At 38.9% G+C, this 23,911-nt stretch overlaps 1 protein-coding gene across 2 annotated transcripts in view; it reads right to left on the bottom strand.

The window, feature by feature from the left end:
• Positions 1-23,911, bottom strand: part of Kcnh1 (potassium channel, voltage gated eag related subfamily H, member 1) — a 305,584-nt gene that overhangs the window by 245,131 nt on the left and 36,542 nt on the right. For both annotated transcript variants that reach the window (XM_013015111.1, XM_013015110.1), the window contains exons 4-5: positions 14,744-14,872; positions 7,766-7,884 (exon numbers count right to left, since the gene is read on the bottom strand). In XM_013015111.1, coding sequence (XP_012870565.1) covers positions 7,766-7,884; positions 14,744-14,872 — 248 coding nt within the window. The remainder of the gene's footprint in view (positions 1-7,765; positions 7,885-14,743; positions 14,873-23,911) is intronic.

Raw genomic sequence — 23,911 nt, forward strand, 5'->3', positions numbered from 1 at the left:
ATTCTGTCTCATTTCATCTATGTAACAGTCTCAAAAGGACATAGTTTTAGAGATGGAGAATAAATTAATGATTTCCCAAAGAAAAGGGACAGAGATGAAATGGGACTATAAATGTGTTATAGAACAGTTTTCATGTTGGTAATGGAACAGATCTAGATAGTGATTGTGAAGGTAGCTACACAAATTGGTACATGAAATAAAACTGCAGGACTTGGGGGATAACTCAGCAGCAGAATAAGTGCCTAGCATAGAGAAGATTCTGGGTTAAATCCTCAACACAAAAGAGAAAGGAAACAAGGAAAGAAAGATGGGAAAAGGGAGGAGGGAAAGAGGAAAAGAGGAAAAAAGGGAATAAGTGAAAAGCTGAAAAGATAATCTATGGAATTGGAAAGCATATTTGAAAAACATGCATTTGATAAGAGATGACTATCTAAAATATTCATGAGACTCAAAAAACTCAATAGTGAGAAAAAACTCAGAAAATGGGTAAAAGACCTACACACACACACACACACACACACACACACACACACACACACACTTAAATACTACTTAGCCTTTAAAAAGAATGAAATTTTGCCATTTATAATAATATGATAAACCAGGAAGACATTATGTTTAGTGAGATAAATCAGGCATACAAAGATACATACTATAGTTACTTAACTATAAGTACAAGAAAAGACAATTGAACCCATAAAAGTAAAACCAAATGGTGGTTAGTGGTGTTCAAAGGTAGGGTATGATAGTTATGAAGATGTTGGCTAATGAACACAAAATTTCAGCTGGGAGGAAAAGGATGGAGAGAGATCTTTGATACAACATGGTGTCTATAGTTAATAGCAATGTGTTTTTTTTAATTGCCAGGATAGATTTTTAAGTGTTTTCACCACAGAAACAGGGTATGCAAAATTACATAGAGGTTAACTAGCTTGATTTAAACAATCCACATTGTATATCCACTTTGAAGTATGTCTTTCACAATAAACATACATAATTTTTATCCTTCAATTCTAAACTGAAAAAAATAAATGGCATGGATGGCTCATGCCAATAATCCTAGCTACTTGGAAGGTTGAGATTGTTGGGTTTCTGGTTCAAAGACAACAGGGTAGAAAAAAAGTCAAAAACCCTTTTCAAGGAGGAGCTGAATGTGATATCAGATGCTTGTTATTCTAGCTACCAGAAAGTTTAACACAGAAGATCATAACCAGGTAAGATAGGAAGCAAAAACCTATTTGAAAAATAAGCAGCAAAAATCAAAACTAATGATGAGATTTATACTTATGAAGTAGGAGGCTCTGAGTTCATACCTAGTCCTGCCATTTAAAAAAGGGTGAAATACAAAGGAGGAGGCTACAATGCTTGATACAGGTGGACCCATTTCAACAATGAGATGTACAAGTCATTATGTCGAAAAACGAACTTTACAACTTGGGGGGGGGAGAGGGGGGAGATGGGAAGGGGAAACAAAGGAGGAGGCAACAATGCTTGATAAGAAATGTACTCATTATCTTGCCCATGTAATTGTAACCCCTCTGTACAGTATTTTCACAATAAAAAATAAAAAATTCAAATAAAAATAAAAATTAAAAAGGGTGAAATAAAGCAGGTTGCTAGTGGCTTGCACCTGTAATCCTAGCCATTCAGGAGTCTGAGATCCAACGACCTCTGTTTGAAGCCAACCCTGTCAGGAAAGACTGTGAGACTCTTATTTCCAATTAACCAAAAAGCCAGAAATGGAGCTGTGGCTCAAATAGTAAAGTTGCAGAGGGAAAAAAACTCAGAGAATTCAAGCCCGAGGACTGGCATGCACGCATGCACACTCACGCATGTATGTGCACAAACACACACACACACACACACACATACACACACAACTAAAGATCTATAATTCTTGAGATTTTTTTCCATTTCATTATGTTCTGCTTTCAATCAAAAGCTACACAGCATAATAAAAGTCAAAAATGGTGGTTTGAAGAAACAGAGCTAGCATCAGGGCCAGACCAGATAAGGCTGAGATTAGTCTGGGAATTTAAAACCACTGTGATTAATATGCTAAGGGCTCTAGTGGATAAAGTAAGCAGCATGCAGGAACAGATGGGCAATGTAAACAGAGGTGCAACTCTACAAAAGATCCAAAAAGAAATGCTAACGATCAAAAATACTATAACAGAAATGAAGAATATCTTTGATGGGCCAATTAGTGGATAGGACTCAGCTGAGAAAAAAACCTCTGAGCTTCAGGGTATATCAATTGAAATGAGCAGAGAGAAAAAAAATCAACTTTTAAAAGAATCAGAATTCATGATCCAAAATCCATGAGACATTTACATGGCATAAATATACATAATGGAAATATCAGGAGGACAATTAAAAAGCAGAAATATTCAAACCAATAATCAGTGAAGAGTTACCCAAATTAATGCCATTGAAACAAAACAAACTGAGGCATATCATATTAAAAAATCAAAGATAACAAACACATCCTCAAAGAAACTAAAGGAGAAAAGCATCACTTAGTTTACAGAGAAGACAAGATCAACATCTCCTCAGAGAAACCATGTAAACAAGACAAAAGTGGACTTAAATACTTTGAAAGTACAAAAAAAACTATATCAATCTGCAATTCTGCATCATGCAGAGCTATTCTCCAAAAGTAGAGGAGATATAAAGGCTTTTTCAGACAAAAAAAGTGCGTGAATTTGTTGAAACTAGACATGCCTTACAAGGAATCTCAAGAAAAGTTTTTAGAAAAGGAAAAATTATACAGTTCAGACACTTAAATATTCCTAAAGACGGGATATGATAAACATCAGATAAAAGATAAGTGAAAGTAAAATAGTAATTTTTATCTTTATTGTTTTTAATTGATCTAATAGATAATTGATTTATATAATAGCAACAACGTACTTGGTTATACATATGCATAATTCATGTTTTATGTATGTTTATTCATAAATGAAAGCAATGATATAAGAAACAAGATAAAGGAATAATTTGTTATAGTAAGGTACCACATTATAAAGCTTTGACATGTGGACTTGAATTAGTTGTAACTGTAGATTGCAAACTCTAGGACCACCACTAAAAAGGTATATGATAAGAAAGGTGGGAAAAATGAATGAATAATTTTTTAAATTCTTGACTAAAAGCCAATAGGGACAGAAAGAGAATGGACAACAAACAGCAATGAATAGAAAAGAGTAGCAACCTTAGATGTCATCTTTTTAAACTTCAATAGTCTAAAGACACCAACTGAAAGAAAAGACAGTTCCAACTACAGGTTGTCTAGAGAAGCCACTATAAAATAGAAGGACAAATAGAGATTAAAAGTAAAGAGATGGGAAAAGATGTATCTAATGTGAAAACATTAATCAAGGAAACCGTAGGGGCTGGGAAGGTGGCTCAGTGGTAGAGAGCTTGCCTTGCATGCATGAGGCCCTGGGTTCCATTCCTTAGCACCACATAAGCAAAAAGAAAAAAAGCCAGAAGTGGCGCTGTGACTCAAGTGGTAGAGTGCTAGCCTTGAGCTGAAGAGCTGAGGGACGGTACATAGGCCCAGAGTTCAGGCTCCACAACCAGACCCAAAAGAAAGAAAGAAAAGAAAACTGGAGTAGCCATATTAACTTCCAACAGACCAGACTCAGAGCAAACAAAATTTATTGAGGATAAAAAGTGGCATTCTAGTACTAGTAGTAACAATTCTCAGCTAGACACCAGTGGCTCACGCCTATAATCATAGCTACTAAGGAGGCTGAGATCTGAGGATTGCAGTTTGAAGCCAGCCTGAGCAGAAAAGTCCTGTGAGACTCTTAATCTCCAATTAAACACTCAAAACCCAGAGGTGGCACTGTGGCCCAAGTTGATAGAGTGCTAGCCTTGAGCACAAAGGGCTCAGGGACAGTACCCAAGCCCTGAGTTCAAGCCCCACAACAGACAAAAAAAGAAAAAGAAACTAACAGCTCTTTGAGAAGATATAACATGTAATGTACATGTACTGAACAGATTGTCAACATACAGGGACAAAATTGCAAGGAGAAGCAGATGAATTTACTCTTGTAGATAAAGGTATCCACAACCTTCTAGAGATAGAACCATCCAGTCAGAAAATCAGTAAGAACATGGTTAAACTCAATCACACCATTCATCAACTAGTTCTAGTGACATAATTAATTTCACCCAACAACAGCTGCTCTAATTTGGGTCTTGAGTGCCCCCAAAGGTCCACGTGTTGAAGCCTTGGTTCTTGGTGTGACACTATTGGGAACTGGTAGAATCTTTAGGAGCCAAAGCCAGTAGCAGCTCTTCTGGTCTCTGGCAGTGTGTTCTTGGAGGGGATGGTGGAACACCAGCTCCTTTCTCTTTTGCTTCCTGGTCACCAGGTCATCCACTTCTCATCACGTGCTCCCCAGCACCACCATCTTGCACTCCCACTAGAGGGCTAAGCACAATGAGTCTGCCACATCTAAAACCATGTAGCATAGTTCTTGTTTGGTTGTTTGCATGGGTTGGGTTTTGGTGACTGGGTTTGAACTCACAGCCTTGTACTTGATAGGCAGGGCATTCTACCTTTTGAACCATACACACAGCCTCACTTTTTGCCTGGGCTAACTTCAGACCTCAATCCTCCTATACACCAAGGATTGCAAGTGTGATTTACCATGCCTAATTTGTTCTTTAATACAGGGTCTTGCTAATTTTTTGCTTGGGCTAGCATCAAATAACAAGTTCCACCAATCAGGAAGCTGGGATTACAAGCATGAGCCCCTGTACCTCCGTTTCCCAGCTTCCTGCTTGTAAATCTGCAGGTAATTTGTTACAGTTGTCCCTTGCTGTATCACAGTTCACTTACTGCAGTTTCACTGTATCATGGGCTTAAAAAGAAAAAGAAAAAAACATAAATAATGACCCCTCACCTATCTCAGGAGCTACTTTCTCGAGACCTCTGGAATAGGTGAAAATCCACAAAGAAACAATAAATGAGACAATATAGCAAGGGACTACTATATAACACTGCTAGGCGAGGGATCACTGCATAGTGACAGAAAGCTGACTAACAGTAAAATACATGTTCTCTTGAGTTCACATAGAGCATTTGTCTAATACAGCCCATTCTGGGTCACAGAACACTTTACAAAATTTAAAAAAAAAAACTAGAAAATCCAAAAATACTTGGAAATTAAATAAATCACTTCTCCATGACACATAGGCCAAAGAAGAAATCTTGTAAGAAATTAAGATATGGTTTTAATTAAATGAAAAGAAAAAACTTATAGCCTGCAATTAAAGCAGTATTTGGATATTTTTAACACTGAATGTATATATCAGAAGAGAAGAAAGATCAAAAATCAATTATCTAAACTCCTCCTTTAAGAAACTCCAAAAGGAAGAGTAAATTGAACCCAAAGTCAGCAGATGGCTATAAATAACAAAAATTAGAAATAGGAAACAGAAAAACCAACAGAGAAACTCAATAAGAGCAAAAGCTGATTCTCTGAAAATACCAATAAAATCAATAGGCTTTATCCAGGCTTACCCTGGGGATGAAATATTTCCAATATTTTGGCCCATATTGGAATCAATGCCCAGTTATTTATAACAGACAGGTAGACAAAAAGTCTAATATCATTTCTTTCATTTATTAAATCAATTTTTAATAAGGTAAACAGTACTGAACATCTACTTTTTTCCAGACATGGTTCTAAGTGCTTGTATTTTATCAGTGAACTCCACATGACAATTGTGTGTGTGTGAGTATGTGTATGTGTGTATGTGTGTGGGGTTGTGCACACATGTGCCAGTCCTGGGGCTTGAACTCATGACACTGTTGCTGAGGGTTTTTTGCTCCAGGCTAGCACTCTACCACTTGAGCTACTTCTGGCTTTTTGATAGTTAATTGAAGATAAGAGTCTCACAAACTTTCCTACCTGGACTGGCTTTGAACTGCAACCCTCAGATCTTAGGCTCCTGAGTAGCTAGGATTATAGACTTTAGCCACCAGCACCTGGCTAAAGGATACTTTTTTTCTCGTTTATTCATTTGTTTGTATTTGAAAGTGTCAGGGGAAGGCACAGGAGTGGAGGGACAAAGGGCCCTCAAATGCAGCAGTGATGCTCACTAGACACTACGTTGAAAATGAACTGTATAACTTGTGAATGGGGGACAGGAGGGAGAAACTGGAAGAGAGGAAAGGAAGGGGTGACACTGTCTAAAAAGAAATGTACTTATTATCAGACTTATGAAATGATAACCCCCTCTGTAGATCACCTTTATAACAACAATAAAAATTAATATTTAATAACCACAATTTTTAAGTCAAATGAACAGAAGAAAAGTAGCAAAAAAAACAGAGCAGATTAAAACAGAAAAGCAGGAACTGTATTTCTCTTACTTTATTTGGCTAGTATTTTCCTCCCATTCTTTTTCTCTTATCTTGTGATATCAGATGTAGTGATAATGGTTACACTTACATCAGAATATTTAAGTTCAAGATATAAAGGAAAAGAATGATCACCAAGGACTTTGCATCTTCTTCTGGGGAGAGGGCAGGCATGTTTTCTATTTTTCATGTAGGACAGAGATCAGGTAAAGAAGAAGGATGTCTGTCTAACTCCCTTCTTTCAAAATTAAGTACAGTTTAAGGACATGTGTATGAGCACCCAGATATCAATCAAGGGATGAACCGTAATTGCTAGTTTTCTGTGTCATCTTAACTAGGCCATAGTACCCAGCTATCAGGCAAGCTCTAAACTAATTGCTATGGGCAAAAGCTCACAGCTGCTACAAGGGATTTCCTGCAGTCAACTCACTCAACACGTGCTACCCATATGCAGAGCACCCACTGTAGCCACACCACGCCAGCTGTTTCTACCTTGGCAAAATAGACCCAGAAATCAGATCGGAAAAGATCACACAACAAGCCCCAGCTCAGGGGCCATGAACTGGCTATCTCCAAGCAAAGGAACAGCTCATAGTGCCACATCTGAGTAAAATGGAAGTTTGCAGGTCCTACTCGGGTTCACTGAAGAAGAGCAGGCAGAACCGCTGGCAGTTCACAGTGATATGCAACCATGAAGCCTGATTAAACACCTTATCCTGGCTTCCCAGCCTCTCAGTTATCCCAGCCAAAGGGATAACATGAGATTTCCTTACTAGCAAAGTTATCACAATAGTAGTGGAAAGACGTTGCTGGTGATATAAAGTGAAGAAAAGACGTGACTTCATTCCACGTGCACGCTAACTCTTACTTAGAGGCGTGGCCCAAATATCCCAAATTTTAACATATGCAAATGAAGTTGTTGGTCTTTGGAAAATAAAATACATGCAAAAACAAGTGTTAACACCAAAAAAGTGTGACAATAAGATGTGGTCTGTGGTATCACCATTATTTTTCTTCCTGTGTCTTTCCTATAGCATTAGGCATTGTTTGAAGAACAAAACTATTTTTTTAAGTAAGACCTTTATGAATAGGAAGCACTTTCTAGCTCTTTCCTCTGCCCTCAAAAACAGATACCATGAAAGTTGGAACACAGCTTTCTCTAGTCTGCTTTTACCTGAGAGAAAACCCAAGGCTTTGATGAGGACTGGAGCCACTTACCCTAAGTCACACACTGTGGACTGTAGCCCGGCCAAGACAAGGTTGCCTTCCCACCCTTTCCGCAGGTCCTGACCCCTCCAAGCCAGCACACTCGTTCTGTGCAAAGTAACCACCCCAGCTGCCCCCCAAGAAGTGAGCTTTGAGATGACTGCCCCCTGCCCTTACCTCTGCCAGGCGGGAGTGCTTGTGAACATTTTCACCCTTTTGCACACTGGGAGCCAGCTGCTGCAGAACACCCCTGCTGCTTGTCAGTGCTCTGGTCAGACGAGCAAACTTCCCCCAGCCTGAAGGATGTGGAAGAGCAGAAAGACACAGTCAACCACCTCCTAAAAGAGCATAGACAGTCACATCACCAGTCATACTGTCAGGAACAGACACCCCAAATGTCCCACTGAGCCTCCCATGAGTCACTCCCCACCCCCGCCAGCAAAGCTCGCTACTCTAGAAAAGCATGTTCACATACTTGAAATTAGGCAGCAATTTATTTTTCCCAGGCACTTGCACATCATCGGGATCACAGCATGAAGATGTAGATAGAACAGTGTTCAGTGCCTTCTGACAAACAGGGAAAGTGAGGCACAGAACACCCAGACAATGAGAACAAGTCTAGAATTCAGATTTCTCCTCTCTGGCTCAAAGCTTCTCCACCAATCAAAATGTTTCTCTCATTTGTTTGCCTGATTTAGGCTGGTCCCACTATCTGGTTTGCCGAAACTGAGCTAGTCCTTCCTGGGTTTTAAATAGACAAGCTCATCAAATGGCCTTTCCAGACCCTGACAACTCCAAGACCAGGAGAAAAAGTGAATTCCACTCTGGCACAGATGGAGACTAGTCAGTAGCTGCCATTTGTCTGCTTGGGGAAGAAAAAAAAAAGGATAGTTGGTAACAGATCTTTTTCTGAGAATTTAAAAAGTCTGAATGATCTTTACTACTCTGAAAGGCCCTTAAAAATAAACATCCATTCCAATATGCAAAACCCTATCTGCATCAAGGTTAAGACCTTGGCAGCTGTCCCTAGGATTCCTGAAAGCCTGCCAGGTTTCTCAAGAGCAAGAACCCCAAAACCCTGGACATGGGTGTACAGCAAATAAAGTACAACTATTTTTATATGACAGCTAATGGCAGGACTGTGTAACTTTAAATTTGGTGCCTTGTAAAAGAAATCTCATCTTCCAAATTTTACCCTGGAGCATCTTTCTAAGACAGATGGAATCCACAAGACAATGTGATTAAGGAGAGAGGATGGCCTGCTCTTTGCACAATTTTTAAGAATCATAATCTGGATGAATTTTGGTCAACATAGAAGCAACACTAAGCCAGCTCCTTTTTTTTTATCCCATTCTGGAAGTACTGAGCTTTAACAAAAGCTACTGGTACTTTCATCCACCTTGACCCCATGAAGCAGAGATGCAGGACTGCTAGTGTCACTTTGAAAAGTGGTGCACAGTGATTGAGCTGTGGGGGTTCCATTAATGTTAACAGGAGGTAACTCCACAGGAGTCTTTGATGTCTCCCCCAAATGGAGCGTTTATAAATTACTCACTGGAGTGTGCTATGGAAATGTGGACTACAATGTTTAAAAAAAAAATCTCTTTTAGAGTCAAGCTTTCCTCTCAGCTTAAGACAAACCTGGGACTGAATTCTGTAAATCTTTTCAAGAAAAACAGAGGAGTATATCTGAGGGGGGTCAGGTAAAAATTGGTTGGCACCACCCTAACACCACCATCAACACCACAGCAGTCCATCACCACTGCAGCCCCACAGAGAGCTCAGGGTCATATTCCCTACAAGGAGCCCCTGAGAAGGAGATGCAAGAAGCCTTGAGGGGGAGCCTAAGCTACAATGGAAATCCAGGATGCTGGAGATCCTGGAATGAAGACCATCTGCTGAGGGAAGTCACAAGCAATGAGTACAGCCAGCCCAAGATGGAGGCCATGTGGACTGCACATAGCAAGAGCAGGTCAGGGCTGCCCTGACCTGTTGGGGCTGACTTCTGGACACCTGGTACTCCAGATGTGGAGTTACAGCCCTGCTGGGTCTCAGTGTTGCTTTAGTCAGATCCTTCCCTTGTTCATCTCCCATTCTGCCTTTGTAGAATGGGAGTGTTTCTCTGTCCTATTATGTATTGCAAGTATGTGAATTGTATGCACAGGATGCTCCCAGCAAGAGTTTGCCCTAGGTCTCAGAGGAACTTTTGGACTTCAACTATTGAACCATGTTGGAACTGTTAATTAATACTTTGGGGACTCCTGAAAATAGACTAAATGCAACCTTTGGCATCAAGGTGGAATGTTGCTGTTTGAATATGAAATGTCCCCATAGGCTTATGTGTTGAATGCTTGGTCCCTAGCCAGTGGCACTAATGTGTGAGGTTGTAGACATTGAGTAGGTGGTGCTTAGCTGGAAGAAACAACCACTAGGGGCATGTTTTTGAAGGCTGTGCCTAGCCCCTAACTTCTTCCAGTTTTTCTCTGCTTCCTCTTTGCTATGAATCTCTACCATGATGTGCTATGCAAGCACTTGGGGCAAGTAACCATGATCCAAACCTTCCAAAACTAAGAAACAAAAGAAATCCTTCCTCCCAAAGTTGTATGTCAGGCATTCTGTCATAGCAAGAATAGTAACTAAAATGCTGATTGTGCACTGTGGTTCATATTTGCTTACCTTTCTCTCCACCAAGTACTCTCTAATGGAGAGTAGCTCTCCCACAGATATTTCCCTACATTCAGCACCTGGCATGAAGCCAACCACCCAAAAGACACTCAGAAGTGTGTGTGTGTGTGTGTGTGTGTGTGTGTGTGTGAGCATGCACGTGTGTGTGTGCACAATCATTGTAGATGAAGAACAAATACTTTTTTCCCTTTCATGGCCCTATTTCTGTCTGGGCTTCCAAGGCCTATAAATATCAAAAGATACGCAGTCCATTTCACAAACTCTACTCAGTTTGGGGGGATGTTTCTGTGTCTTTCTCTGTGGCAAGCATTTTTATACTCACTGCTCCAATGATATTCCATTTGGAAATATAACAATGAACTGAGCTCAGATGAAGAAACTCCTAGCCCAAGGTTTCTCCAGCTATGACAAATATCATCAGAAAGTTAAACGTGAGGCTTGTGGGTGTCATGGGAAGCTCAAAGGCAGCATATAATCAGGAAAATGGGAAAGATGGGGCAGAAGGGAAGAGAAAGAGTGAAGGGAAAAGGATAGAAGACAGGGAACATGGTATGCAATCTAGCAACAGCTAACATATTTTCTGGGTCCTTATTCCTAGCTTTGGGTCACATGACTACTTTTCTACAAGGACTACTGGTTTCAAATTGAATGAGCAAATCACAAGGCTGTTTTATCCTACAAGCCTTGCATCTTCTCTAGGCCAGAAGATATGGTTCTGGAATGAGGTAGAATTCCTGCTCCTCTGAAAGTAAGTCCAGGATACCAGAAAAGAAAGGACCAGATTGGTCCTAAGATACAGAGTCACAGTTCTCTTAGAGCTGCTGAGATCATAACGCAGCATCCAGCAGATAGATAAGTAGTATGGACCACGGCCTATGTGCCTTCAAGTCTCCTTCCCACAGTCTTTTCCCCCTGCATATGGAAATATGCAAAAACTAGGAAGGCTTCTTTAGGTAACAATCACTAACTCTTACCTTTGTCATCCTAAGGGCAGAAAGATTAAATGTTTGTATTGTAAGCGGGGAGCCTGAAACTTGAACCTGTGTCTTTCTCAAAGGGGTCCCATAAATAAGCCACAGGAAAGCACCGGGAGAAAGGCTGGCAGTCACAACAGCTTGCCAAAATCCCTATCTCTAAATAATCTAAAGCTTTGATCCTTAAAAAAAAAATCTATGGAGATTTGAATTTCTTTTGTCAACTGCATTTGACTCAGGATTGACTCTACATGCAGAATTAATGACATGGATCGTTAAGAATGAATTCTTTTCTTTAATATGAGATTACTTGGTGCAGTAAAAGAGGTAACAAGAAGAGGCACATCCTTTTGTGACCAAGAAAAAAGGAAAGTTCTGAGCCTCACATTCTAATTCTCTCCCACCTGCCTAAGCTGCATTGCTCAGAATGGAGAATGATCAGGGCAAACTCCTGCCGTCTACTCTCAATGAAGAAAAAGCAAGAGATAAGGAATAAATGAAACCTCTGAAGTACTACACATCCTCATTGCACCCAAGAATTCTCACCTATTTTGGAACAGCAAGCCTTGCTCAACTTGCATGTGTTAGCACTGTCAGAGGGGAAATCGTCAGAAGGTGGACAAGAACAATGAAGAAATCAAGAGCCGAGTAACTTATTTTAGAAAAAGATTGTGAGAACTGAGCGAAGGAAGGAGGGTTCAGGCAACATTCCCAGGACCATCATTAGTCCACAAAGCTCTAGGTAGAAAGGGAGTGATGTCACATACAAAAATGGTCCATTCTTAATTATCCCATGTGCTTGCCTCTTCATGAGTTAAGGAAAATGTTAGGCACAAACTGGCTTCGTGCATCACTATCAGGCTCTACACAAACCCCCAAAATTAGGTACAACTGGATCAGAGAAAACAAAATCATTTGAAGACCATTTGAGCACAGTTGACTTAAAGGACTAAATTTAGTGATAGCAAAACAGTCCTCGAGACTATGCCAAAGAGCAATTATTTGGTACTTTTCTGGGGTTATAGAATATCCACTCTTCCGTTTTATTTTAAAAGTGAGTTCTAAACAAACCTGGGTCAGCAAGACTCTTAAGATATTTAATGCTGATGGAGATGCTGTACTGCAAATCCAGCTGGCTCAGCTGGAAATGAACCACTAAGAGCACATCCAAGAAGAGATGTCAAGCCAGAACAATCCAGCCATATGGCAGCACAGTTTCCATCTAGATTCAATCCTTGCAGCCAGAACTGAAGTTTATAATTTACAGCTAACAAGGTCTGTGAAATATCATGTTCTTCCACCATAAACAAGCTATTAGAAAATGTGGCTTTGCCCTAAACAGACCACCAAATCAAAGTGGACCAGGGGCATGGTGACATGACAAGAGGCAGGGGCTAAAAGATATCTACCATAGCATTGGGTAATGACTGTCCTATAAAACCATGTCTTTGAGCAAACAGTCAATTTGGTTCACTAGTAGGATTCTTATATTAAAGGCCAAGGCATATATGTGGAGGGATGTTCTAATATTTTTATACATAGAACCACATGTTAGTCATGTTACTTCATTGATAAAAAGAATTAATACTTTGCAAGAAGGATATCTTGGCTAAAAGGGAGTAAGATGGATGTACACATGCACAAGAGAGAGACAGAGACAGAGAGACAGAGACAAGATAGCCAAAATTCTTATCTCTAATGATTCATCACAGAGGCAAATTAAATGAAACAGAGAATATTATTCCTGGAAAATAAACCTGGGAATCTCACTACATCCCTCTGATTGATTTCTTCTTTCAAATTTCATAAGAATCGATTGGACACACGGGCATGGCAGATGAGGAACATTTTCCTCTCTCTTCGAAAACTTGCCAACGTGTAAGTCTCAAAATATCTGACTGCCTTAAAAAGAATACTCATCAATAAGAAAATTCCCCCATGAATAACTAACATATGCTAATAGTAACAAATATTACTCATGAGTTTATTAAGTTATAAACAAGGGACTTTCTATATGATAAGATGATGACACTGGATAAATGAGTCACCTGACTCACTGAGACACTTTCTAATCAGAAACTAAAAACTGAACAATCACAATCTGTAAGCAGAGAGACTTGAGGGGACTGTAACACTGGTTAATCTGTGTAATCTTCAAAGCCTGCCTTTGCAGGCTGAAACTGATTTATATTCAGCCATCAGTCAGTTGGAAAAATAGGAAACACTGGTATACCCAGCGCCATGTTCTACACTCTATAAACCTAAGCCTCTAGATGTGCCAGAATTTAAAATACCCTCCAAGGATACAGGCCTTTGAAGAAATCCACATAATGGTTTTTACATCTTCCTGTAATGCCTGTTTAACAATCAAACTCTGTCATATCCAGAATACTACACACAGTTTTGACTATCCCCTAGACTCTACATTCTCATCTCTCTGCTGCATCTCTGAAAACCACAGGAGTAGTGTTTTTTAATAGATCTAGAAAATCAACCCCAAAGCCAGCTAGTTCTGCCATGTGAAACAGCTCCTGACCTCTTGGTTATGAAGCTATGGAAGAGGGATATGAAATAGGAATATGACATTACTTGATCCCAAATCCCTGAAAATATTTTTTTGGGGGGGTCCGGTCGTGGGGCTTGAACTCTAGGCCTGGGCGCTGTCCCTCAGCTCTTCAGCTCAAGGCTAGCGCTCTACCACTTCCGATTTTTTTTCTTTTTGCTTATGTGGTGCTGAGGAATCAAACCCAGGGCCTCCTGCATGCAAGGCAAGTGCTCTACCACTGAGCCACCTTCCCAGCCCAATCCAAATCCCTGAAAATATTATATCCCAGGAAGCTGGACCTCTTCAAGGGTACTTTTTCCATTAATCCTGCCATCTCCCTTCCTAGATTTCCAATGGTATTTAACACTCCATGCATGTGGTATGTCTCCAAGCTGTAGTTTGGGAGATGATTAAATGACCCCCTGTGGAAATGTCGAACTCAAGACCCTGGCCTCATTAATTCCATGTTCATAATGAATTTACCACCCACAGACTTCATTAAGTCAACTTCAGAGGTAGAGATGTGTTAACATCTGCTATAACAATCTTGAAGTGCTAGAACTCATCCAGCTCTAAGCAAGTTTATATATGCTAAGTCCAGTGGATATGGTCAGGACCTGCCCCATTTGAGCTACTATAATATTCACCAGGTGAAAACCTGCAAAGGTTCTAATGATACCACATTTGTCCAACTGCTTTCCTCTATCCATTATTCAAAAGGGTTAAATTTCAAAGGTCTAAAATAGACTAGAGGCTTCAAGAAATAATTGTTTCTATATTCTCTTAATATATTGAAAAATGGTACCATACTTTATCCAATACAAATTTAAGTCTAAATTTTGATCTTTATGCAGGGATTGCCTTGGCAACCTCAAATTCTCTATAGCAAAATTTGCTACAGTCAAGGAAAATAAAGGTAAAAATGCATTTGTACAAGTCAGAATTACAAACCTTTGCATGAATCATCCTCAATTGGCTGTTTGAAAGCGGTTATATCACTGAAAGTGCAAAGAAATAAAACCACTTTATCCTGTTCGTTGCGAATTGGAGCAATTTTCACAAAGAACCACACAGGTGTCCCTGAAAGGAATATTAAAAGGTTGGTCAGTAATTTGCATTCTCATTGAATGGACTATAGAAGCAAAGTCTTGGGAATGAATAGGTACAAACATTAACTCATTTTTAATGGCCCCATTCCTTCAGGTGCCAATGTATTACACCACTAATTTCTTTCTCTTTCTGAAATAACTTTTACAGTGACAACTCGGTGGGAATTTACTTCTGTTCAAATAATGTGGCATGTACTGAGCTCTTAACTGTCATAAGACAGTTAGGAAAGAGGTTTAAATTCCCGCCTGACCTCATAAAAGATATTTAGGTATAAAGACCTAGAGGCTTACCTGAGACCACATGGTGAATAGTAAAGAATTCAGGCCAAGATAGACACAGCCAACCATGGTCAAAAGACCATGCAAGCTCAAGTTTCATGCTCTGTCCATTGCTAAAAGGCCCCCAGGTGAAAGTCCATTCAGCAAGTCCATCAGCTTTTCCCACATGTTCAATCAAGCATATGTCAGAACTATCCTTCTATATCCCTCTCCCTAAAATGAAACGTCTAAAAGGTCCGATACAATGGCAAAGGGCAAGACATTGAGGAATGTCCCAGGATGCCCCTAGTAAAGCCTCACCAAGAAAAGGATTCCAATTTGGACTGTGATCTCATTCATGCCTTAGGAAATACAATGAATGTTTAACTGCCTCTTCAGCTAAAGTGGAGGACAAATGAGTTCTTTATAGGCATTGCCCTCTTCCATGCAAGGAGGTAGGCGGCAGAACATATCTGATTGACTTCTCTATGGCTGAATTTCTCTTGCTCCAAAAAAAAAATAACTAAACATGGCAGCAAGGAGAACCTATTTATTCTGTGATATAAAATTAAATAAGACACAGAGTACTTTCTTATACCTCAGTTAATAAACAGCATCCAGCAGATAAGAACTTGCTAACAACATTATGATTTTTACATGCTATATCATAACCATTTTCAAATTAAAATCTAGTAACTATTTCACCATGTGGCTAAGTATTAGAGAGTGCCCTGTGTTCCAGGAACTGTGCTCAGCATGTCAGATAGATCATTTTATGTTATGAGCTATTGAACAGACAATTCACTGAATCTTGGATATGAGTTCCCAGAGGTCCCCTGGGTCTGTCTCTCTATCCTCAATCACATCAAACTCTGGACTGACATCTCTGAATAGCATTAGAATTAGATAATCTACCTTGACAAGAGCTAGCTTACAGATTTAGATACACCACTTATTTACACATAAGTATGAATAATCCTAAATGTACAGACAACAAACAGATCAAATGGAAATCATTCTTCTTAAATCTTGATTATCTGTATATACATTCATAGTTAATTTTAATATCCTTTTTTAATTGAATAATTTTCAGCTGTCAGTTTCTAGGTACTCTAAGAAAACCAACATATATGTCACCCTAAGAAAAACATGTTTTGAAAAAAAAACACAATCCACCATTTAAAAAAGTCATACATGTGTCTATTGGCCATTCTTATTTCCTCTTCAGAAAAGTTTCTCTTTAAGTCTTTAGCCCACTTATTAATCAGGCAGTTGTTTCTTTGAAGATTTGTTGTTGGGGAATTTAATTTTTTGAGTTCTAAGTAAATTTTAGGTATGAGACCCTTGTCAGTTGTATGGCTAGTGAAGATCTTCTCCCAATCCATGGGCTTTCTATTGATCTTGCTTGCTATGTCCTTTGCCATGCAGAAGATCTGCAGTTTTATGCAATCCCATTGATGTAAAGGGAAATGAACCCCAAGATAGAGACACAGATAAGGATACAGGTTGGCCCATTGTAACAATGATACATACAAGACACTGTGTTGAAAATGAACTGCACAACTTATGGGGGAAGAGGGGACAGAGGAGTTGGGAAGGTGGGGAAGGAAGGGATATTAGGGAAAAACAAAGGCGGAGGTAACAATGCTCAATAGGAAATGTACTTATTACCTTATTCATGTAACTGTAACCCCTCTGTATAGTACCTTTACAATAAAAAATATATAATAAAAAAGTCATACATAGCATTTTAAAAATCAAGTCATGATCTATGAATTACCCAGTTTTGTGAGGTCTGTCTTGCTATTCCTCCTAGTTCCTCCTCCTCAGTTTCTATGGAATTTGCAACCATTTTCAAGGAAACAACAGAAAACTCAAAAGAAAATATCACAGCCATTGGGCCTACCCCCTTACAGCTCTCAGATGTATCCCAGCAGGTAAGACATTTTTTTAAAAAGCTAACAAATTTGGAAATCATTTCTTTTGCTCCAAACAATCCTTTGTGCAGTTATTTTTCTGAGGAAACCGAGAAAACACTGCTGATATATCAAACAAGGACTAAATCACATGAGCGGACCCTCTGCCATGATTTCCAATACCAGGAGCCTCATCTTACTGGAGCCCTCATTCCCATCCTCTTCACTGCTGCAGATTTACATGCAAGCCACTGCAGAGCATACCATCTGGGCCTGATGCCTGGGGACTTGTGCAGCTGGAACTGTGCCATCTACTCTTTATATTCCAACTACTGGGGTTGATGATGCTAACCCACATCTCTGTCTCTGACATTGTAAAATCTACCATATTAGTCATCTTGGGAGGCCTTTTTTTAATGTGTCCACAGTTCGAGCTCACAACTGAAACTCTCTCCATTTTAACAGGTCAATCTGTTTAAATGTGACATTTCTCTTCACCAAACTGAATCCACTGCCCTCTCTGGAGATGTTTTTAATCAAACACATAGTACTCCGATCATTCTCTTTATGTACTTAAATATACACTGTGTGCCAAAATTCATAGTTGCCATACATTGTCTTCCAGTTCCTCTTGAGCTGATCATCAGGACTTGTTGATGGAAGGAACTTTCTTTTCTCTGATCTAGTATTTTCTTTTGGAAGAACATCTTTTAATGTAACACTCTAGGTATTTTTCCCCTGAGTTTATAATTTAGGAGCCCAGAACTGGACATCTTCTTCTCTGTTCTGCACAGTCCTCCATTCTATGAGAATTAGGAGGGAAAGCATAGAGCAGGGGTGATGGCTGGTGGGAAGATGAGCCTGCAGTTCCCCAATGCAACTTTTAAAAGGTAGATGAATCTGTTAGTAGGATTCATTCCTAGAGATATATTCTCCACAAATATAAACTAAACTGCTCTGCAGGACCAGCCTTATTGGTCATATGTTGTGATACTTTAACCTCTACTGGCCTGATTCCTGTGCTTCAGTTGGTTCTGATCATCGACAAGGAAAGAAAGTGCTATGTATTGCCCTCCTCAAATCTTAACTGAGAATTACTTTCTTAAGTATATCACAACCCTCTCCAAGAGCAGAGAGCCAATCTACTTTCCCTGTCTCAAGCATCCTGTGCCACTAGCCCAATGGTATCTAATGTAGTTTTATGCACAGAGTCACGTGAGGCCACCTCATCATGCCCCTCCAGGAGGCACGGAATGTACAACAACTTTAACAGGATGGGCCCTCTAGAAATACTTGCTGAGCTTCCTAGACATACATCTTAGGTCCAGTGCCTTCAGACACTCAGACTTGACACTGTCTCAAATTATCCTCACCCAAATCATGTAGTAACACAAGGACAATGTCTTAAATATTCATTTCTGAAACCCTTCCAGAAGAGAACATGAGTGCCTCCTAGGTGGCACAGGCCAGTAATTACAAATCTTTCCTCTTAAAAGCATAGTGTTCCACACTAAAGCTACCAGCACAACTATGTTTATCACAGTATTATTCACCATAGGTAAGATACGGAACCAACCCAGATGCCCCTCAGTAGATGAATGGATCAAGAAAATGTGATATATTGAATGTAGATGATGCATTTAAATTATTTTCTTTGTATCTCTGTACTTCACTTAGTTTTAGAATCTTTATAAGAGTGAATTTGTAGAAAAAATAAAGGTATTTGAAAATGAAAAAAAAGAAAATGTGATATATATGTATGTATGTATGTATATATGTATGTATGCATGTATGTATGTATGTATGTATGCAATGGAATTCTACGTGTCCATCAAAAAGAATGACACCACCCCATTTGTAAGGAAATGGAAAGACTTGGAAAATATCATATTAAGACTCAAAGAAACATAGGTCTCATGGTTCCCTTATTTGCAATAATTAGTATATGTCTAGGATAATCTTAGCAGATGAGCAGAATAGCTCAATAGCTATGTACATAGGACCATATGAGATGATGCTAAGTGGAATGAACTCCAAGACTTGGACGCAAGAGGTTTTTCTTTGTTGTTGTTTTTAATGTACTATGTGACTTCTTGTTTCTTTTGTGTGATCTTCCCCCTATAGTTTATCCCCTGTTGTCACTGTTTTGATTTTGATACCCTGGTATCAACATACAATACCCTGGTATTGTATGTACATTTATCTGAATTAGGAAAGGGAAGGGGAGCAACAGAACGGTGAGACAAAGGACAAGGGAGGAACCAATGCAACAGTGATACTCACAAGACAATATGTTGAAAATGATCTTTACAATTCGGGGAGGACAGATTGCGGGGGAGGGAAAGAGGGAGAAAAATAAGGGAAGGGGTAACAAGTTCGACAGGAAATATACTTATTATCTTACTACGTAACTGTAACCCCTTTGTACATCACTTTGACAATTTAAAAAAAGCAAACTGTTTTTATCCCCACCTCAATATATGAAACATTTGCTTCAAATGAGAGTGAACTTAGAGCCTGGATATCCACCCATCTGCTTTCTCTCCCTCCTCCTCTAGATGCCCTAAAGGCACCCAGAAACCATCTTAAGATGGCAATGACTCTCTGCCAGTGGAGGGCAGGACAGGTGGCCCCCAGAGGTTCCTCTCAACCCAGATTTGGCAACAGGTCTATTCCACCAAAACAGTAGACAGAGAATCAATGTTCAAATATCCATGTACACATGAAGGAAAAAACAGAAAAACAAAATTTCTGCCTTTGCACACCAGCATCCACTATGAAAAGACAGAAACGCAAGCATTTGTTGTTCTGTTTCTATAAAAATAACAAGTCAATAGTAAATTCTCTATTTAAGGAAGATCAATATACAAATCCAGGAAGCACACTGCATCTGTAGCACTACTGATGACAGATGCTGAGGCTGCTGCTGTGGGGAGGCTTTTTCCAGGCTAAGGATTCTGAAGGGGAAGGAAATTCCAGGTCGATCACCCCTTGCCAGTCACTTGGATTCTCAGCCCTAAGGTAACTCCCTTGGGGAATACAGTAATGAACCCTACAACCTAACCTGGCTTTGGCATTCCTCGATCCTGGCATCCAGATAACAGGGTACAAGGCTCAGATATGAGAGAATTTTGGATCTCTATCAATCATTCACCTACCCCGGGCTTCCTCCCAGATTCTCTCTGTAATCGCATCAAGACCATGTTCAACAGCAACAGAATAAACCAAGCCACAGTAATTGGCTCTTTGGAAGGGATGCATGGTACCAAGCCTTTCAGATGGGTCTAAAAACTAGACTTGAGAAAACAGACCAATTGATCTGGGGTCAACTTTATTAAGAAAAGTACAGATAGACAAAGACAGTACCAGGGAGAAGTAGTGACCACTAGATATTAGAACATCTGAATTAGCATTCCAAAGCCCAGGATAAAGCCCTTTCCCTTCATTTGCTGTGTGCCTTGGCCATCACAATTTAACATTTCAACATCAGTTTCTCACTACCAAAATAGAGATAATAGATTTAAGGTTAAGTACAATTTTACACATTATACTGGAAGTCTTTAATACTACTTCTTTTCTTTCTTCATTTTAATTTTTTTTTCTTGTGAAGGTCCTGGGGCTTGATCTCAGAATATGAACATTGTTCTTGGGCTATTTTGCTTGAGACTAGCTCTCTTTCACTTGCACCACAGCTCCATTTCCAGCTTTGTTGGTAGTTAATTGGAGATAAGAGTCTCAAGGACTTTCCTGCCTGGGTTGGCTTTGAACTGTGATCCTCAGATCTCAGCGTCCTAAGTAGCATGAGTCACCAGTGTTTGGCCATTTTAAATTCTTCATCTATGAGATCAAAATGCCCTTTCTCAGGTAGGTTGTGAAGGACGGGTGAGAATGTTGAAAGGGATGGCATTGATCAAGATGTGTTATATTCATAAACTGCTTTGTTAAGTGGCAACTCTTTTGTACACTACTTAAAAATAATAAAATGATGATAATAATAATAATAGTTTGTCACAAACTGACATGTTGAATTGAAACCCTTTTGTACATCTATTTAAGGAAAATCATTTTAAGTAATGAGAAAAAATACAGGTCCTCACCCTTCTTACCTCATGGAGTAATTTGAATTATTTACAAAGGAATACATCTCAAAATGCTTAATGAAATTCTGTTTTATTGGAAGGGAAACAGCCCATTTACACCACATCAAGGGAAAAGCAAAAAAATTAATGTTTAAGCCTCAATGTAATTAAAGAACATAAAACAAAACCTAAATAAAGGGAGAGAGTTACAGTGGTTGTAGATGAGACGACTCAATTTTGTAGGACACCAAACCTCCCCATTTTATAAATCTAATGCAACTTCAGTCAGATCTGTACTATGTTTTGGGGTGTTTTTCCCAGGATTTGATAAACTCAGAATCAACTCATATTAAAAAAAGGTATAAAAGAGCCAAGAAATTTGGGGGGAACTAATAATGGCAGTATGTAATATGTATCTACTGAAGTAATTAAGAGTCATTGGTACTGTTCTCCAAACAAGCAACAATGACAATAGTAGCAATCAATTATTGAGCATTTGCAATGGGCCCAGATCCTGACATGCAAAGATCTATTTCTCACAGCTCTGTAGGGTGGGTGGAAGAGCTACAATGTCATCACTCCTCTTGTCAGTACCAGGAATCCAAGTGAGAAAGAAGCTTAATCAAATTCACATAGAAAATAACTTACAAAAGGAAGTCCAGACAGAAACAAACCTATCCACGTGGGAGAATTTGGCCTGTGAAAGAAAAAGGATTTCAAACCAGAAAAGAGGAGCTGGGTTACTTGGTAAATAGTTCTAAGTAAGCAACTGGATGATAAATAAGAACACAACTTTACATAGTATAGAAAAATAGATTCCAAACAACTTAATGTTCTAAATATTTTAACACAACTATCAAGGTACTGGCCAGAAACAATGGAAAAGGTTTTTTTTGATATTTAAGTAAGGAGAATTGCTTCCTGAGTATACTATAAAGCTGAAGACCATAAAGGAACATACTGACAGAAAGATTTTCATTCCTATAAGATTTTTAAAGTTGTTTAAAAGATAAAAGGAGCAACCGATGCAACTGAGTGACAGTACTTGACTAGCATATTCTAGGGTTTGATCCCTAGCAACACTAAATTAATAAACAGAGATCTAAATAAATAAAGAGAAAAAAAAGAAGTAGGAATTGCTTTTAATATGTACGTGATTTAGGATTAATATTCATCACATAATTAAGCAGCTCCTTTCATAAAGGGAAAAAACAAAAAGAAATCCAATTTTAAACAAGCAAAATGGTATTGCTTTACCTACTAGATTTATCTCCACTACTAGACTATCTATATCTCAGAGGCTTAGAGGATCTGGCCCAGGGCTAAGCCTATCATAGGTAATCAATAAGCTCTTGGCCAGCAGCTTCTGCCATAAGTACTAGCTCAGCAGAACCACTGAAAGATGCTGTTCCTGGGTTTCTCAAACTGGAAACTTGATCCAGTGTTCCCAAAGGTTGGGCTAATAGCCACACCACAAATTATGCAGTCACATGCAAGGGAGTATTATCCAGAAGGTGTACTACTTTTACTCAAGGCTACAAGTCTAGACTTTCTTGTTTGTATGAAAATAGAAAATCCTATGGATAAGCACAAGAGTGGGCAAGTAAATATTGACTGAATTAGTTCATTATTGTTAGCTAGTATAGATATAAGAAAACCATATAGCCTACTGAATATAACTAATATTACAAAATATCTAACATGACTATAGAAACACTAGGTTTTCAGACTGATCAAAATCTAGAATCCTTTCAAATAATCCATCATTGAAGATATGAAATAATATATCCCACACACTTATTCCAAACCATACCATTGAAGCTTTTTGCTAATAACTCCTAAGTCCCCAAAAGATAGGAAACATTAACGTTTGTCAATAGAAGATCCTTGACTATATTAAAGCCTGTCCTTAGAAAAACTAAAGAATGAGAACTGCAGAAAAATCAAAACAATCTACTAGAAGCTTATGAATACCAGTTTAAACAAAATGACTAAAATTGAGTAGAATATGTGGGCCTCAAATCTGAACAATTAACATTAAGAGATGTCATTTTAAATGGATAAAGACAAAAATGATTTAATCTCATCAGCATTAAAAACTTGGTACACAAAGAAATTAATTGTTAGCAGTTTGATAACTTCAAAGTTATGACATTCAATGTTGGTACAGTGAGTCAGACACTCATTCTACCACTGAACTTCGAAATGAAAGGCTACTTGACAAAAATGTCTCAAGAACCTGTCTTTGACAGCATTTTCAACTTCCAAAAAAATATTTCATAGCATCAGTAAAATATCATCATATGATGGCATTCATCTCAACATTATTTTTAATAAAGAAAAGGAAGAATCAAGGACTAGTTGCTCACATTTATAATCCTAGCTACTCAGGAGGCTGGGATCTAAGGATCACTGTTCAAAGTCAGCCCAGGCAGGAAAGTCCATGAGACCCTTATCTCCAATTAACCACCAGAAAACCAGCTATGTTGCTGAGGCTCAAAGTGGCAAAGCACTAACTAGCCTTGAGCAAAAAAGAGTTCAGGGACAGAGATCAGGCCCTGAGCTCAAGCCCCACAACCAATCAAAAAAATAAAAAAATAAGATAAAAATTTTAAAAAAAGAGAAGGGAAAGCCTTGTAAATACTCATCAATAGAGAAAGCATTAAGAAAATTCTTTTTTGTTTTTTTATCAATTGTGGGACTTAAACTCCGGGCTTGGGCACTGTCCTGGCACTCTTCAGCTCAAGGTAAGCACTC

The sequence above is a fragment of the Dipodomys ordii genome, unplaced genomic scaffold (assembly GCF_000151885.1).
Source record: "Dipodomys ordii isolate 6190 unplaced genomic scaffold, Dord_2.0 Scaffold26, whole genome shotgun sequence".
NCBI classification, from domain to species: domain Eukaryota; kingdom Metazoa; phylum Chordata; class Mammalia; order Rodentia; family Heteromyidae; genus Dipodomys; species Dipodomys ordii.